The sequence below is a fragment of the Equus quagga genome, chromosome 10 (genome assembly GCF_021613505.1).
Source record: "Equus quagga isolate Etosha38 chromosome 10, UCLA_HA_Equagga_1.0, whole genome shotgun sequence".
Classification (NCBI taxonomy): domain Eukaryota; kingdom Metazoa; phylum Chordata; class Mammalia; order Perissodactyla; family Equidae; genus Equus; species Equus quagga.
Window position 1 is genome coordinate 16,549,930 of NC_060276.1, and position 18,706 is coordinate 16,568,635.

The 18,706-nt window shown below is 44.4% G+C and overlaps 1 protein-coding gene across 2 annotated transcripts; it reads right to left on the reverse strand.

The window, feature by feature from the left end:
* Positions 1–9,367: 9,367 nt before the first annotated feature.
* Positions 9,368–17,781, reverse strand: CCDC160 (coiled-coil domain containing 160). Of its 2 annotated transcripts, XM_046673815.1 has the most exons (3): positions 17,564–17,781; positions 16,389–16,446; positions 9,368–10,698 (listed from the first exon to the last, which is right to left on the reverse strand). In XM_046673815.1, exon 3 carries the CDS (start codon positions 10,672–10,674, stop codon positions 9,697–9,699), a length of 978 nt encoding a protein of 325 aa, XP_046529771.1. In that variant the 5' UTR covers positions 10,675–10,698; positions 16,389–16,446; positions 17,564–17,781; the 3' UTR covers positions 9,368–9,696. The 2 variants fall into 2 exon arrangements, with proteins under 2 accessions (XP_046529771.1, XP_046529772.1); XM_046673816.1 differs by lacking the exon at positions 16,389–16,446.
* Positions 17,782–18,706: the final 925 nt, after the last annotated feature.

The window sequence follows — 18,706 nt, forward strand, 5'->3', positions numbered from 1 at the left end:
TATAGCCTCACTTGGGGGATGGGGGACTTGAGAGACAGTACCAGGTAAAAATCCTCCCAATGGGGGGCTGGCCCCATGGCCGAGTGGTTAAGTTCGCGCGCTCCACTGCAGGCGGCCCAGTGTTTCGTTGGTTCGAATCCTGGGCGCGGACATGGCACTGCTCATCAAACCACGCTGAGGCAGCGTCCCACATGCCACAACTAGAAGGACCCACAACGAAGAATATACAACTATGTACCGGGGGGCTTTGGGGAGAAAAAGGGAAAAAAAAATAAAATCTTTAAAAAATAAAATAAAAAAAAAAATCCTCCCAATGGGCAGAGCTTTGGGCAATGCACTTAGTCATCCACCTTGGGTGGAAAGAGAGGTGGCCTGAGGTTAAGATATTGATGAATTTATGATCAGTGGTGAATGCCCTGGCTAGCTGGTTAGGGGTTTGGAAGTAAATGACTGGATTGAGAACAAGATCTGAGGCAGAGGCATGTGGATGGACATGTGAGAGTGAGCTCTAAGGGTGAAGATCTTTGTATCACATGTTAACACCCACTAGAGAGCATATAGCTCAGAGGAGGCACTGAACAACCAAGCAAACAGACGTCTTTGTCATTAGCCACCCCAGTGATGGCATGATGGGTACATGAACAAAGTGCCCACAGTGGCAGAGATGGAGATATGCTGGGCCCAACGGCATGCACTCCCACTTACCAAGGACAATCTAGCTATCACTACTGCAGAACGTTCAACCTGCCAAGTACAGAGACCAACACAGAGCCCCCAGTAGGGCGCCATTCCTTGAGGAGCCCAACTGACCACTTGGTGGCAAGTTCACAACATTATGCCCCTTCTACCCTGAAAGGGCCAATGGTTCATTCTCATAGGAATAGACACTTAATCCAAGTATGGGTTTAGCTTTCCTGCCTGCAGGGCCTCAGCCAGCACCTCTTTCTCAAGCCTTGGAATATTTGATCCACCAGCATGGGATCCCATAAAAAACTGTGTCAGACCAGGAAGACCAACTTTACAGCAAGGGGGTGCAAGAGTGGACCCAGGACCACGGGATCCACTGGTCATATTGAATACCACACCATCCAGAAGCTGCTGGTCTGATAAAGCATTGGAAGAGCCAGCTGAAGGCACAGCTGAAGCCCCAGCTTGGAGACAGTACTCTGTGAGAAAGGAGTGCCATCTTCCAGGCTGCCGTATATGCACCGAATCAAAAAATTGTATACAGCACTGTGTTCTCAGGTGGAAGAAAACTATGGTCTGGGAATCAAGGGGTGGAAGCAGGAGTGGTTCCAATTACCGTCACTCCCAATGACCTACGGAGTGACTGCAGTAGGTTTGCAATGTGACAACTTGCCTAAACTGAACTACATTTCCCAGAATTCCCTTAATTGTGAGCCGTTTTGCAGAGTTGATGGGCCTTGGTGAAGTGGGAGCCATATGGTTTCTAGGTTGGAAATTCAGGGCAGGGGCACTAGGTGCAGTTGCAGCTCACATACATTGTCACTTACCTCCTGGCTCACCTCATTGGTGTGGGGCAATGACAGGGCCTGCAGCTGCTGCTACAGCTTCCCCTCAACCCTCCTTCAGCTTCTCAGACTCCTAGACCAGGACCAGGGGTGTGTGTAGTTATGGGCAAACAGCACCAGCTTCCCCTGCAGGATAGGCACATCAGCAAAGTTGGAGATAATGAGAGACTGATAGAGACTCTAGTTCATCCTCCTGAGTTCCAGCCCATGCTTCTGGGTTCTAGTTTGTTCTTATTCTCCCCAACTTCATGCTTTGCAGACTTTAAGCTCCAGCATCAGATGTGAAGGTTAGAGACTGTTTAATCAGCTCCCATAATTGAGTAAGGTGAAATCTCTGATGTCTAGATAGATAGATAGAGACAGATATAGATATAAAAATAAAATCTCTTAATAGTTCTACTTCTCTGATTGAATCACTGACAAATATAGGAACTGTGTGCTTACCTTTCCTGTAACTCTACAGGACTAGAGACCTGGTCTCCAAAGGGGGCACACTTTCTCTAGGGGCACAGCAAGAAGCCCATTGAAATATAAGCTACTGCTGCTTCCTGAATGCTTTGGGCTCCTTCTGTCCACGGACCAGCAGTCCAGAAGTGGGATCACTGACTTGGCAGGAGTAATTGCCCCTGATTATCACCAGGAGGTAGGGCTGCTGTTACACAAGGTGGGTATGGAGAAATATGTTGCCACTTGGACATGTTAGTACTCCCTTGTTCAATTGTGACCGTAAGTGGACAGGTACAGCAGCCCCAGCCTGAGAAGGGCATAACGACCAGGGCCTCAGTCCCTTCAGAGATGAGGGCCTGGGTCAGGCCAGCTAGTAAGGCACTGAGGCCACCAGAGGGCAGTAGGTAAGGGTGAGAGTGACCTAGAACGGGTAGTGAAGGAAGGAGGTGCTGAGTATCAGTTGCAGCCCAAGACCAGCTGCAGAGGTGGGGGCTGTAGTTAGGCCCACTAACCTCACTCTTCTAAGTTGCCCCTCTGGAAGAGAGGCCCGAAGGAATCCAGAAGGAGAGGTGCAAGGGATAGATGGTGGTGGACACAAAGATGCACCACCCAGGTCTCCTTCAAGGAAGGACGTGCTGCCCAACAGAGGGGAGTGAGGTCAGCAGACAGTCTCCAGCTGTCAGTTCCTTCAGCATCTGCCTTATCTGCAGAGAGCCACTCTGTCCCAGGTTATGTTCTTCCAGAGGCAGCCTGCGTCCGGTGACTGAGTGAGACAGGGGTATAAAGGCCCAGCCATTTCCACCCAACGTGGATCACTCTGATGGACAATACTCCAGAGCTCCCTGCCCAGGTTGCCGAGGCTTTGTCAAGTTTGCATGGGAACTCGACTTCTCTCCCTGCTCAATCCTCAATCCTGCTTCCTCTCTTTTTCCTTTATAGGTGTTGATTCCTAATAAACTTCTGGCACCCCAAACTCCATCTCAGTATCTTCGACCAGTGAACCCAACTGGGCAAACTCCACATCTCATGCTTTTTCTAGTACACCACTGCCCTGGCACAAACATAGGAACTGGAACCCTTTTCTCTCAGCAGTTTATTTATAAACATGCTTTAATATATACCCAAAGGGAGAGATTTCAGATAACTCATGTTTATGGGAGAAAAGTCCTTACGCTACATGCAAATATATTTTTTGTACTCATTAAAACCACATAAAAGTATATTACATTTTAAAAGGTTGATTACCTCAAAACCAGAAATGCCCTCCAGGCTCTCCGCTGACATAACCCGCATTTATGAATGCCAAAAGCAGCTCTCCAGATTTTCTTCTACTTCATTATATGAAGGGGAGATGCTGTTTTGTAAAATCTTGAATAAATTTGTAAGTTTAAAGAAAACATTTTGTTTTGTTATTGAAGGTATTTTAATAAAGAGATACTGAAATAGTATTTTCAAGAATCATTTCCGTTATGAGTGAACAGAATATGATGCCTTTACTGTAGCTTTGAGAACCTTACCAGGGCATCAAGGAAAGAATAAGAGGGAAATATAGAAATCATCAAGCATATTGAACACTTTCTAAGCTGCAAGGGGGCTCACAGCGTTTTTTCTTTTTTTCTTAAAAAGTAGTCAGCTTTCAATGAAAACACTTCAGGAGGTAAAGATTCTAAGGAAAGCAATTAATATTGGAAGAAATGTGTTAAATAATTTTGAGTTATAAAAAATAAAATAGACTCCAACGCTATAATGAGCGTTGATCAAAGAGTCCTGGTTATTGATTAATTTCGTTCCATGAATGCTGGAGCTTGCTTTAGAGAACTGTCATTTGGGCTTCATATTCCAATCGTTTTTCTTTGCTATTATAGTTAATGTCATTGCTATAGGGAGAGGATGCTGTATCCTTCATGCGGACCCAATAACCCACCAGCGGAAGACCTGTACTCTATGTTCTTTCCAATAATGAGATGCATCTTGACTGCTCATCTCAGCCATTTATGAGATGGCTGACTCAAGTTGAGTCCAGATTGCCGTAATAAACCAGTTTGTCTTAGAGAAAGTTAAATAACCTCCATGGTGATTGAACCTTTGGCTCATTAATTTTAGTACAAAAGGTAGCCTGATATAATGGAACAGGCATCGTATGTGAAGTTGGCCATACTGGGTTTGAATCCCAGATTCGCCACTTACTAGCTGTGTGATATGGCATAAGTCATTTAATATCTCTGAGCCTCAGTATTCTCATCTGACGATCGAGGATTTCTGTGCAGATTACACAAGACGATGTACATGGAAGTGTGTGACACATAATAAAGTTTTGTAACTGGGCTTTGCCAGCCCTGGTGACTTAGTGCTTTATATTCGGCGCTCTCACCTTCACGGCCAGGGTTCCCTCTGCAGTCAGGGAACCACACCACCGTCTGTCTCTGTTGGTTGTCATACTGTGGTGGCTGTGTATTGCTGTGATGCTGAAAGCTTTGCCACCAGTATTTCAAATACCATCAGGGTCACCCACGGTGGCTAGTTCTCAGCAGAACTTCCAGACTAAGAAGGACTAGGAAGAAGGACCTGGCCATGCACCTCCGAAACCCTGTGAATAGCAGTGGAGCATTGTCTGATATAACACTGGAAGGTGAGAGGATGGTGCAAAAAGAGTGGGCAGGGTTCCATTCTGCTGTACAGAGTCGCTAGGAGTCGGAATTGACTCAGTGGCACTAACAACAAACTAGGCTTTAACCAGCAGTCCAAACGCAGGCTAGGGTATTAGGGACATAAGGAGAATCTCTCAGGTATGCCCCCTGTCATGGTCTGGAATATAGGTGGAATCAACAGGCATGGGCTGAAAGGCAAAAGAAATGCTTCAAGGATACCCCAGAACACACCCTCAGAGAATGAGGTATAAATACCATCTCCTGGGAAATGACAACCTGAGCCCACTAAAATGTAGCAATCATCAAAAGGCTGGGTGTGCTCAATGGGGAGAGGAGAGAAGAGAGAGAGAGAGGCCCCGTGAATAGTAGCTCTGGCCACTAAACTTGGAGACACCACCTTGATGTTCAGTATGGAAAGGAGGGCACACCTACAATACATGGGAACTACAGCTTCAGTGTCTTATGAGTACAAAGAGCAAGACAATGACTGATTCTTATCTGAGCAGCTGTAGTAGTGGGTCCCCAGCTGCATGGCTCCCTGTGCCAAGGGGAAATGGAAAATACTATAATAGCCTCTCTTGTCTCCATTCCCTTTTCCTAGATGAGCTTTTTCCCACTGGAGCACTAGAGCGGGGCTTTCTTCTCCTTCTGGTACTCTGCCTGTCAGGGCCAGGGGCCAGCCTTACACCCACCTGATTGGAGGGAGGCTGAGTAGGCTCTGACCCAAGAAATTTCCTTTACAGGATCTGTCTTGAGGCAAGAAAGTCCAGCATGACAGATTCTTCACTTTGTCCTAAGGCTTCATAGACTAATAAAATCAAAATTTCCTACCCGCAACTTATTCCACCTTGCAAATATATTACACATCATTGATACACATATTATGAATGAGTTTATCATATCCTCTCCAGAGAACACAATTTGAGGGAGGATAAATGTAGAGAGCTTGGTGAGAGTAATAGCTGGGAGGAGACAGATGAACTTGGTCAATTTCCCCTTGTCGGTTACGCAATAACAATAATGACAACAACAGTGGTGACATTTATTGATTATATGTGATTTCACCTTAGCCTCCCAACAACACTATTTACTAACCCTGTCCTACAAAATGAGGAAACTGAGCTACAGGAAATTACGCAACTTGCCCAAGGTCGCATGGCTAGTGAGTGGATAACCAAAGTTTGTGCACTTAATCTCTATGCTACACTGCTTCCTTGGAGAGAGGAGCAACTGTGGTGTTTCTCTTTCATACATCTCTTTGAAACCAGACCACTCACAGTGGACTTAGCTGGATATTATGACCCAAACCTCTTAGGTCTCTTGTTTCCAAAACAAAAATGATGGCAGCCAAAGGTACAGTGGCATCAGCAAAGTTTTTTTCCTGCAGCTTGTTATCTGGAACTTGGTCTTTATGTCACGAGAACTTGTTTCTCCAGTCTATCTGCAATGAGCAACAAAGGTTGGAATCACAGTAGTTTTCCGAGTAGAACCTCAAATGGGACTTTAAAAGTCAGCAACATGTGTTCTAATTCATTGCTGTTAAGAGTCCTCTTTGAAGCCAAATAGACTTTCCACGTTCACATTCCAGAAATGTCCCCGCCCCTGCCCCCATGCTTTGCCTGGAAAAATCCTTCTTATCCTTCAAGGCCCAGCTCAAATGTCACCTGCTTTATGAAGTCCTTCTTAGCCCCACAGGCAGAATTAATTGATCCTCCTCTGTGCTCCCACAGCACTTTATATTAGCACTGCCAGTATAGCCCTTACCACGTTGTTTTAGTTAGTTGCATAAGTAAGGTTCTTTAGGTCAGAGACCTGTCTTATTCATAAATCCTTTTATCCTCATATCGCCAGCCGAGCACATACCACATTTCACCAAATCTAAAACCCCATTGATTGTAAGATACACCATTATTTTATGAATCACTAAGGAAGATTAAAAAACCCTGACAATTATACTATGACATGCCATTGATTTGAAGATGTGTCCCAAATTCAGGAATGTCAAAATGTACAAAAAAAGAGAAAGACATGTCTTAGAAGTGATGAACGATGGTAATAAGTGCTTAGCAAATGCTTCTAGAACTGGATTGTATACCCAAGGTGGAGCAGATATTCCTAGAGCTCTGTGACAGCCCATGTTTTCTTAGTAAGTAAGGAATTGGGAGTTGGTGGGGAATGGTATGCAGTTGCATTGCTGATCTCAAATATTTTACCCAACAGATTAAAGGGGTGAGTGGCCTGATGTGCCCTTCCTGTTAAAAAAAAAAAAAACCACCTCCACATATCCCATTTGATATACTAGAAGGTACAGTGACAATATATTCTATCAAAATTGGGGGTCACCAAATGCAACAAGTGATGGTGATTACGGAGACAATGGGACAGAGTATTTGCATCTGCCTTGATTCTGGTTCTTTAAGCCAGCTCAATCCACTGTTGTTCCCATCTGTCCACAAAAAGGAATAGTAACTGGCCAGCCTTCTCCCAGCTTATTGCAGCCCTGCCTTTAAAAATAAAAGTATCAGGGCCAGCTCCGTGGCCGAGTGGTTAAGTTTGCGCGCTCCGCTGCGGCGGCCCAGGGTTCGGATCCTGGGCGCGGACATGGCACCGCTCATCAGGCCACGTTGAGGCGGCGTCCCATATCCCACAACTAGTAGGACCTACAACTAAGATATACAACTGTGTACGGGGGGGGGGGGTTGGGGAAATAAAGCAGAAAAAAAAAAGATTGGTAACGTTGTTAGCCCAGGTGCCAATCTTTAAAATAAATAAATAACTAACTAAAAGCATCAAAAGATGTGATCCCTTCCCAGCTCCAAACTGTTGGCTCTGACCTTGGCTTCCATTTCTCCTTGGTCCTCTGGACTTGGTGATTGTGTCTTGTCTCCCCGGGTAGTGTCTAGACCTAGGATTTCTAGAGGACCTTTCCATAGGGCAGGCCTTGCTGGGGCTTAGCATCCCTGGCTGTCTCATTAAGAACGTGTGTTCCAGTTCCACCCTAGAAATACAAACCCTCACGCTAGAGCTGGGCTAAGCCATGCACTTACCTTTTCTGGACCTCCCCCCACCACACTCCTTCTCTGCCCCCTAAGCACACACACACACTCATGCAAGGTAAACCAAGTTGTCACTGAGGACTTTAGATATGTGGTTGGTTGATAGAAATTCTCCTGGAGTAAAAGCTCCTCTTTAAAAATTGAAATATACTAAGAGGATTGAGCCTAGTAGCTTTATTAATGCAATTTGTGAAATATTGTGAACATGTTAGCAGCTCTGCACACTAGCAGTCAGGGACTGAGGATCTTTCTGGGGCAAGGACAAAGGGGTAATTTTTAAGGGGGTGACAAGGAAGAGAGTCAAATAGGGCAAAAGAGTTCCTAGTTTGCTTTCGTGCCTAGACCCTTGGTGGGAAGCCAGCGACCACCAAAACCCTGAAAGTCATCTTGCCCTTTCAGCAGGCTGCCAGTGCCTGGGTTAAGTTATCAGGACTAAGTCAGAAAGCTCCAAAGATGATTATCTTCCAATTTAGTGCAATCTTCCCAGGCCAGGCAAGCGCTGCTCAGCCTCCAGGTCAGCTTAGTTTGCCTCCATTCAATGCCTTCTCCGACCTTAACGAGTAAAAGGGAAACAAGAGAAAGAACTAAGCTCATTTACTCCCTGTCCTGATTTATTATTGATATGGTATTTGGAGATGTTCAAACTATAAAAAGAGCCTTTGTATATTTCATTTGAAAGGGAGGCCTGCAAAGGAGGTCCCCCAAAGTGTTAGAACTGAACGTACGCAACGCCATAGGAATTTTACTTCCTCACAGGTACAGCTACACTTGCAAATCAAATCACTGAACTGAAATCACAGAACATTAGAACCGAACAGAATCTGGATGATAGATCTACCCTCATTTTACAGATGAGGACTTTTAGGCTTAGAAGATTAATTAGCCAGTAACTGGCAAAGCAGGTCCCAGAACCCAAGTGTCCAGACTCCCAGTCTGGGGCTTTCCCATCAGGGAATATATCCAAACCCTTGCAATTGTATCCCACCCTCATAGCCTGTAATTACATTTGGTTCATTGGACTTAAAAATACCATGCAAACGGCACTCCGATTATAAGAAATCTTGATCGATACAAACAAATGCAAAAAATCAACTGGCCCATCATTTCCACCAAAGGACTGAGGCAGTACACTTTTATTCTTTATAAGTATAAAATAAATTGTCATTGCCTGGGCCCCTACAGGGCTGGATTCTTGTATCAGTCAAGCCAGCTCACTAACAGCTTGCCCAGATGACATCCAACACTTTTTACCCCAGTCCCGGTCAGCTGGTGATGTAAACTGGGCAGGAAGCTTATAAATTTTCCCCTGGTAGAATTTTGGAAGAACTGTGTAAACAACGCCCCTTGCTGGTCAACAGAAGAATACGCGAAAGCCACTGCTGACAAATTCAGGGCTCTAGCAAAGGGCCCAGCCTTGTCTCTAAGTCGTCTTCTAGTCTATAGGAACGGTGGCCAGGTTAAGGAAGAAGGCATGAGGAAAACAGTAGGGGGAGAATAAATTGCATTTTTCTCCTGAGATGTTTATATGTGCCTAATTAAGGTTAGATCTCAAAGAAAGCAGATACATTTTCAGTATCCCATTGAGTCTGAACAGGCACTCTAAGACCCACAGACACGTTATGCTTATACACATAAACAAGATTTTTATTGTTAACATCAATGAACACTGATGGAAGAATATTCATGTGCCAAGGACACATTGCTCACAAGATCACAAAATGGCTGTTGATTTGTATTCATAAATGATTTGGTGAATCGAATCACTACATGTCTTTGAGTGAAATATATATAAAAAAGGCTTCTGACGCTTCGTTTTCATTTGGACTCTCACAATAGCTTCATTAGAAAGCAGAAGCTTTGAAGTTAACATCTATACGTTTTACAGATACTCGGATTCACCAAAAATGAAAATTATGTCCCATTACACACACTTTAAGTAGTACACAAAGAAAGCACAAGGAACACTGATTTGGCTCAATGATTTGCCTAATGAAAGGCTTTTTTTTTTAAGTTTTAAAACAAATCCCCTGTAAAGCTGTTAAGGGCACTTGATGATGTTACAGAAGCAAAGTGTTTTCGAAGCAACTCCAGAGCCCTATTATTTCTTGCTTGCAGGGTCTTCTCAGCTCGCAGTTCATTCTTGATGGCATCAAGCTCTCCACGGATCTTCTCCATTTCTAATTCATAATACAATTTCATTTCTTCCCTTAGGAGTGCATTTCCCAGCTCAGTCTGACGCTTTAACTTCCTAACAGCTTCTTTCAAATCTCTGTTCTCCAGGCTCAACTTGTGGATGACTTCTTTGGCTTGTTGGAGCTCTTCAGTTAAGTTTTTGACATTTATTGCTTTTTCAGATAGGTCATTTCTTAAAGCTTGAAGTTCCCAGTCTTTCTTCGAAGTTTCCATCCCTGTTCCTTGAAAATTTAGGTGTTTTGCGGAGACTACTCTTTTGGAGTTCAAAAGTTCTTTCTCAGCATTTTCAAATTCCTCTTCTATTTCTTTGCATTTCATCTTTAGCTCTTCCAGTTCTTCATTCAGAAGATTCAGGCGAAGTTTGGGAGACATTCCTTTGGTAAATTTCTTCTTCTTGTCCTTCTTGTCTTGTCGCGGTGGAGTTGGTAACTCCTTTGTAGTCCAGGTGGAATGACCATCTGTGCTATTCAAGCCTTCTTTGGCTGCAACACCCAAATTAGATGCTTCACAGGAGGCAGAATTTGCATCTGCTTCATTCTTTGAAATGTTTATCTTTCTCGCTCTTAAATTTGGTCCTTGTTCTTTTTCATTTAGTTGGGAAGTAAATTCTTTCCTCTTGAATTTACTTTCTTCTTGAAACTTTCTGCTAGACAAATTATAAACTCCTTCCACTCTCTTGGTCTTCTCTGAAGTCTTTTGTTCAGAAGATTCAGGCTGAGAAGTCTGCTCTAGAACATCCTGGGCACTAAAGAAAGGAGCAAACATATTCTCCTTCCAGTGTTTTCTTCTAGCATCCATTTCTTCAGGCACCTCTCCCAATTCCTGAAAAACAAAATTTAAAATCAAGGCACCTTATTTACACTGGCAGCTGGTGTAGTGGAAAGAACTAAGAACGCTGGCTCTTGGGTGAAAGAACCTAAATATTTGAGGACTGGCTCTCCCTCTAACTTGCTGAGTGGCTTGACTTTCAGTCCCTCATTTATAAAACGAAAGGGCTAAACTAGCTAAGTTCTGCAGACCCCTCCAGCTTTAAAATTCTCTGACCCCATGAAGTTCAACCAACAAACTGACACATTTGGCTATTTATTACAGATAGAGAAAATAATTCTGTGTGAAAGCAACCATACGCATGAAAACAGACTGCTTCAAAATAGTAAAAGTCATTAAAAATTAAGGTTGATATTAATAATAGCTTAATACCTGTGCTTCTAACGTGCCTGATTTTTTTCCTAGTTCTTTTGGGTTGGACTACTGTTTATTCATTCTTTAAAGTGACTAAAACGTCAGGGCTTAATGCAACGTGAGCTGCTTTGGGGAAAGTATACCATGCAGACTTCCTTATGACTAACTCTGCCAAATGCCCTTCTGCGTTGACCTGTAAATTCCTGCTATTCCAGTCTCAGGCTTTGCTTCTAGGCAAGACTGCCAAGTGTACAGAATTCTATCCGTTTTGACAGCAATTTCATGATGAGAACCGAATGTCAACAATTGGAAATATTAATGCCGCCAAATGCGTTTTTCTCAAGATACTGACCCCAAGTGCAGTTTTTAGGTGAAAACTTAGCATGCCAAAAAACAACTTTCTAAATTTATAAAAATTACAGGATATCTATTTTGTTTCAAAAGGAGTCTTTCCTATACAAAGAGAATCCATAAGATACAGCTTTCCTAAAGCACGGAAATGTGAGCAGTAACTACTTCTGAGAGAAGGGAGAGAGGACCCAAGCAACATGCTGAAGGGCCACTGGCATCTCAAGCCACCAAACTGGCAACTGCAGTTACTGCTAAAGGGTGGGAAGAAGAAGGGAGGCATCACTTTACTCACTTTATACATTAATTTGCTGTCATATGTTTGTAGCATCATCACGGAGAAAAATCAAAGTATGCCCGCATCTGTTTTTCCCACGCACACAAATGTAATTTTATCTTGGTAATGAAAATGGCAATTGTGTTTATTTTTAATTAATATTCTCCTTAATGTTATTACAGATTATAAGTGTTTTACTATTGTGTTCTTTAATATATAATATATATTTATATAATATGAAATATATAAACATAATATGCCATATTATATAAATAGTATAATAGTGGTGCATGTTATTTGTAGAATTTTGGAAAATACAGAAAACAGAAAGAATCTCCCTCATAATCCCCTGAGATAACCACTTTCTGGTATACTATCTCTCTAGTATTTTCTTTTTAACACCAGTAGTTTAAATTTTAACAGACTTTCCTTGCTACAGCTCATGAGAGAATAAACCTGATACCTCTGTGTACTGAACATGCCTGACCCCCTCACCCCCCAAAAGAAGGAAGGGACTCACTATCCCTAAGGGTACATCCCCACTGGCCACTCCTTGGCTTTGAGGAAAGGGAAAGGTACAAATATTCAGTGAAAGTGTTAAAATGAGTGGTTCAAAACCCAAAAGCCAAGCTTTATTAAAGTTTGGTCGATCAGACCATAGTAATAAGCTGAGACTCAAAATTCATAGGATACATTCACCATTGCAGCATCATGTCTCTTCTCTTGAAACAGTCCTCTCTGACTTCCATGATTTCACTAGTCACCAGCCAGAAGCACTGTGAGCTATCTGTTCTTAAAGGGGAAGATAATCAGAATCCTGGTTTCTCTCCTCTCTAGGAATATGAATGCAAATGATTGGGAAGTATGATAGCAATCGTAAAGGAAGGGAACAGAGAAAAGATGGTGATGCTAATTGCAGTCACATTTTTTAGCAGTCAAATTTTTACCAGACAATTCTGTAAAAGGTGAAAATGCTTCTAATCAGGTAGTAATGGGAGAGAGACTCCTCCTTCTATCTAATTCTGGCTGAAAGGCATTGGCAAGACAGATCAGGAAGGAGGTGTGCAGAAGGGCAAATAAGGTGAGGCCACTTTATAGCTGGAGAGAGCAATAATGACAAATCTGAGAGGAGATCTGGGGATAGATAAAAGTTAAGATAGAAAACGCTTTTCATTAATAATTTTGCTCCTTGCAAATGTGACGTCTATCTCCAACCTTCCCATAAATCTCTGGCAAAAGATATACATATTTTTTTTCTTTAATTTCACTACTTTTCTTCCTTGAGCCTCTGTACAATTTCCTTTATAGCCAATGCTTTTCACAGAACTGGGAAGAGTCCACTTATTTTATAACTGAGGCTCAGAGAAGTTAAGCGATTTGATCAAGGCCACACAGCCTGTAGCGGTAAAACTGAGACCCTCTCTCCCAGGTCAGCGCCTCTTCTAAAATTCCTCTTTATTCTTCTGCTAGATTTCATTCCACAAATTGAAAGAAAACAACCCACTATTTTCAGAGCTTAGGTATTTTTTAAAGGGCCACAAAGGGAGAGAGGAAAAACGAAGGGGGGGAGGGGAAGGAGAATTGCATGTCACATATCAAAGGACAGAAAGAGAAAGGTTTGAAAAGCCTTTTGGAATTTCCCTCCCATGGCTTACACAGGGCAGGGTCAAGGGGTCTCTGAGCTGCTCCTTTCTTTTCTTTTTTTTTTTTTTCCTGTCTTTCATTGGCAAGATAGCCTTTAAGGGCTTGTTCCCAAACCTAGTCACAAAGTATGGCAAAGCCCAGACTGGGGGTAAAAGCTGCCAGTCTCATTTTCTCTTCGCAAATTGCACTGTTTGTTTTTTATGCAGAACAAGTATGACATTAGTATTCTCTGGCCAGGACAAGGAATATGCTTTGAAACAATGACATTACTCTACCCTGGCGTGGCAGCCATTTTGCTCTCAATAAACTTGATTAGGTAATTCGTTGCAGCAGAAGGCAAATCTAACCAGAAGCCATTATTAAAAGTACAAACATGCCTTTTTAGTGGGTCAGTTGTGAACATTTCTTATTATAAGTGCCCACCCCACACTACATCGGATACTGAAGGGCTGAAGGGTAGGGGAAGGAGGCCCAAGAGAAATGATAACTTTAAAGAAACAAATAAGCCAGAACACAGGAAAACAATATCAAGTTGTGTGATACAAACAACATTAGGGGGTCCTCTAAGACGGTGATCCCCCAGAAGTCCTTGGGACTGCACTGTTAAGGCATGGGTGTCCATAATCCGGCTACGTCTATTCATTTGTGTCTCACGTGAATTAATAACGGACTCTCGATGGTTCTAGTTAGCGTCTGCCCGAAAACATCACCATTCACCCTCTGGTGACTTTCTTCTTTTTTGCAGTGGCAAAGCAGTAGGGCATTTTGGTGGAGTAAGGAACTCCTTGACTCATGTAAGTGGTTTATATTCACCTAAGAATTTGGGCACCGCTGACAAAATAAACTGAAAATGAATTTACAGTGTAATGTGACGTAACATAATTATTGAGAGCGAAGCAAAGAGTAATCATTTATTATGGATCTTTAGGTAAACCGTTCCATAAAATTCTTAAGTGAATGCACATCTATCCTCAAACTGCTCCAGAAAATAACACCCTACTGTTCCCTGTGAAAGGAGAAACCCACAAAACCGTCTTCCTTTCATTTTCAAAGTCTGGGGCCCTGGGGAATATACTCATGTTAAGGTGGATAAGTGATCAAATATGTGAAATCTAATTATTTGTTTTCTAAAATATTCATATTTTAAATCACACTCTTTAGGGAAATTTGATGACAGAAAAAATCAAACCTCTTTTTTCTGTTGCCTTATCTCATTTACATCAGAATTTGACTTCAAACCTTCAGGACCATCTCTTTTGCATAAATCGAGATCTGTCTGCAGAATGCGACTCTTCTTCCAGGTGGGGGTGGGCAGGGACTGGGAAACAGATCTGGGAAAGCTCCAGAAGCTTTTTCCCACCTCACAAGGGTGCTTCATCTTAAATGTTGTAACTTGGGAATGATGGTTGCAAAAGGTCATCTCCAACCTGTGATGGGCAACCTTCTGTCACTACCCTCAGCCCCCCGCAACTAGAGGCGTGGCTTTTAGTCACAGCCCAGAAGCAGCAAGGGGAAGACAAAGGGCCCTTCTTAGCCCAGGGAACTTTTCCCCATTATTCTCGGATGGTTTCAGTTCTCCCAACCCTCAGAAAAACTGCTTGGCCAAAATAGGGGGGAAAAGTCTACTACAAAGAAAGTCACCGGCCTGGCTTCTTTGCTCCATTGTCCAATCTGTTCTCACTTAAAAGCAGTAGTTCTCAACTTTTTTTTCTACTTCCACCGTTCCCAGGCACAAAACACTGCCGGCCTTACCCTCTCTGCTTACTCGAGAAGATTCCAACCTGCCCCCTCTAGAGGAGCTTCCATATTCTCTGCCCTCTTCAGAATTCCCGGCTTGCAGAAAACTACTCAACACCAAAATGAGGACCCAAATGAACTGTCTGAAGTCAAGGTGGGTGAACACGTTTTACTGTGCAGAATTGTGGGGAAGAAGGCAAAGGAAGTTCTTGAGAAAAGAACTGAGTGTGGACTACAGTGAAAAAACAGACGGAAAGAGTCACATATCTTTGCTCCCACACTTTAGAACTCTGTGAAAACTTACCTTTTGTGAGCCTCAGCTGCTTCGGGTGTAAAATAGGGACAATCTACCTATTTCACAGGTGGTTAAGAGAAATTAATGAAAACAAAAATGGAAGCAGTTTTAAAGTACACTGGAAATGACAGGTTTTGTTCTTTTTTAGGTTTTCCTTCCCCTCCCTTGGAGCATAAACCAGCCCGTGAACCAACCCAACCCTTCTCCAAAGATATGTGCTCCAAAGTTGCCAGCCTGAAGTCATCAGCCCTCAGAAAAAGTTAATTTGAAAAAAAAAAAAAGTAGGCACCATTAAAGGAAGCAGAGGACAACCAAAACTCAAATTTTACATTAATTTAACCTGTATCCTCAGCAAAGAATCAGCCCTAAATCCGGCGAGTTACTGATGCTCCCAATTTCTGAAGCTGACTTGATTCCAGCTAAGCAGAAATGTGGTAGTCTTTGCATTTTTAGCACCAACTGCTTTACCAAGAACTTCCCAGATGCCCCAGTGCTTTTCAGAGCCACTAATAACTTCTTCGAAATATTACAGTTGGAGGATCAGCTTGAAGATGAGGAAGGATGACCCTGTGCTGAGTTTTTCCTGTGCTTCTACAGCATTTCATACATTTATTTTACCAATACACTGTGATCTCTTGGCATCTTACTCACTTCTGTATCCCTTGCTGTTACCTGGCACAGAGTAGCCCTCAAGAAATATTTGTTGAATAAATGATCCTTAACAGTCTTCCTGAAAATTCTATAATGCTTTGATTCGAATTGAGTTTTTGTACTTATAGTTTCTCCTCTGCCTTATGAAGTTTTCTGGGGGACATTTTAGGGAAAGGACTTAGTACTTTTCCCTCCAAGTTTATTCGGCTCAGCTAAAGTCTTCAGGACGCTTTTCTTTTGTAGTCTTATGAGGCCTTTTTGATAGTGTACTGACAATGCAGATTAATGATCTAGTTACAAAGTGGAAGATGTATGTTGGGTGAGGCTCTGCGCTTCGAAACACTCCAACAAGATATCAGCCAGCACAACTGTACTTACGCTTCCTGACGTCCAAGGTCTTCTACTGGATGCTTTTATTCTCTTTCTCTAGTTTGAGCTGAAAAATCAAATCCCCCCAGCGTATCAGAAAATACGAATAACCAGAAGGCTCAAAACTGTGTTTATGTCTGAAATGTAGCTGAAAATTACAAGTGATTTGCTTAGAATGTCCTTTGGCCTACCTGAAATGTGATGCCAGACACTTTGAAACAAGTTTTCTTTCTAATTTGTCAACTCACTTTCCCAACGATTGTGCCGCTAAGTCTTCCTTCCCCAAGCAATGCAAATATCAAATGGGACGAGAATCAAGGTGGCATCTTATTCAACACAGTATCTCCTCCCCTTTAGCACCTATTGAGCAAATGAGCCACCGCTGGCCTCAGCAGCAGCATGCTTATTATTAATGAGCATGCCAAGAGCCACGTTAGCAGAGGGCTGGAGCCTAGGCCTTGCCTCCCTCCCTCCGAGTACAGTTGATTTGAAAAATCATTCAAAAGGGAAGTGATTCCGATTTTTGCCTTAAATCTTTCAGGCTCCTAACATATGAGCCAAGTGTCCAATAGAGAAGGACAAATGGCCTTCCCTATTGTTTGGCAGTTACTGAGAGCGAAGTAAAGTTGTAAACTGGGCCCTGTGAACGGTTATGACCCCCAACTCTTTGTTATTGGCGTAAAATCATTCCTTGTGGGAGAAGAGATACGAAGTCACCTTAGTTGCGAAGCCTGAGTACTTTATTAGGATGGAAGTCACATTCTTGCTGTAAAGCTATATCTATGCATAGTTTGGGTTTGCTTTCTGTAAATGGTTAACTGAAACTCCTGCCATCGCTGCGTCCAGTGGAGAGAAGGTGACTCAGGTCGGGCCGCTGCCCTGACCCCCACCGCAGGCGACACCTTCCACCTCCCCAGTCCCTACCCTCCGGCTGGGCTGGCGGGCGGCGGGGAGGGGGCGGCGGGCGAGGCCTGAGCCCACTCCCCCTTCCGCACTCGCACTCCCCCGAACTGTGCCCTTCCCTCCCGTGCGCGCCAGCGCCCGGCCTGGAGCCCGAAGGAGAGGAGAGCCCGCAGTGGGTCGCGGCAGGGTCGGCGGGCTCCTCCGAGCTGGGGCCCCGACGGCCGAGCCAGGAGGAAGCGGGGCGAGCCGGGGAGCCCGGGCTTTCCGACGCGCGGACGTACCTGGAGGCGCGGGTGGGGTCCAGTGGGCCCTGTCCCTCGTCCTCGAAGCTGGTCACCACCGGCGGGCGGCAGCCCTCGGTTCGGCGCTGGCCACCGCGCCCGGCCACTCCGGCCAGAGCCTCCGCAGTGCAGCGCCCGCGCGGGCCGCGCCGTTGCCTAGCAACCGGCCGGCCTGATTTAAAGGGAACCGGGCGCCGGGAACCCGAGCGGTGGGTGGGACGCTGCCCCGCGGCAGGCAAAGCCCGCCCCAGCACTGAGCATGCCCCGTGGGGCGGGCCCCCGCGGCGGCGGCTTCGGCTGGCGAGAAATCGGAGCTCCAGTAGCCAGAAAGCTGAGTCAGGGCGGGAAGGGGCGAGAAACTGCGAGGCAGCTCCGCCCACAGTGGGCTTATTACGGAGGGTCTGGATGACTCACAAAGCCACCTGGACACTGCGATTGTGCGAGGAGGAGGGAGTGGCACAGGGTTAATCCCTAGGCCTGCAGTAGTAACATGACGTTGAGGAGGGTTAGCTCTGGGAGGTCGCCTCGATTTGGTTCAGGGTCCCTAAGGATGTGAGAATTGCACCCCACCCTCCCGCCCCCACGCACACCCCTGCCCCTCAGCACGATGGTCTGGCCGGAATTTCTGCCTCTGACCAAGGTTCTAAGGACCTGTGTGAGGAGAGCATTGCCCCCTGGCTGTGCCCCTACGGGAGACTGGGCTTGTATCTCAGGTAGCCCATGGTTTCCTCATTTAGGACTCAGGAATTTCTCCAAACCACTCTTGCCCCATTTGAGTTTAAAATCTATTGCGGGCAACTAGTTCTACACTCCTGGCAGTGTAAAATGGTTTTCTGATATCCAGTCCCCACACTACTGTCCTCGAGCTTCAAAGGTTGCTCCCGACTCCCTCCCGGGATTTGGTTGAGGGAACAAGTCCACGTTTTTCATTATGTTGTAGATTTCGGTCATAGTGTTTTGTTACATAAATAAATGGCCTTCTCAGACTTTGCTTAGCCTGCTTGCCCAACGCTGATTCTTCCATCTCCAAATTAGCCACACACACTGACCACACACCACGGCTATAGTCTGATTTGGACCCAGCCTGGACCTGACCAAAAGATAGACCCGGCAAAGGTTGGAGGGCCTGAAACAGCAGGACTG

Excerpts from the sequence above, each read along its gene's own strand:
- CCDC160 (XM_046673816.1), bottom strand. The coding sequence starts at position 10,674 with ATGGATGCTAGAAGAAAACACTGGAAGGAGAATATGTTTGCTCCTTTC.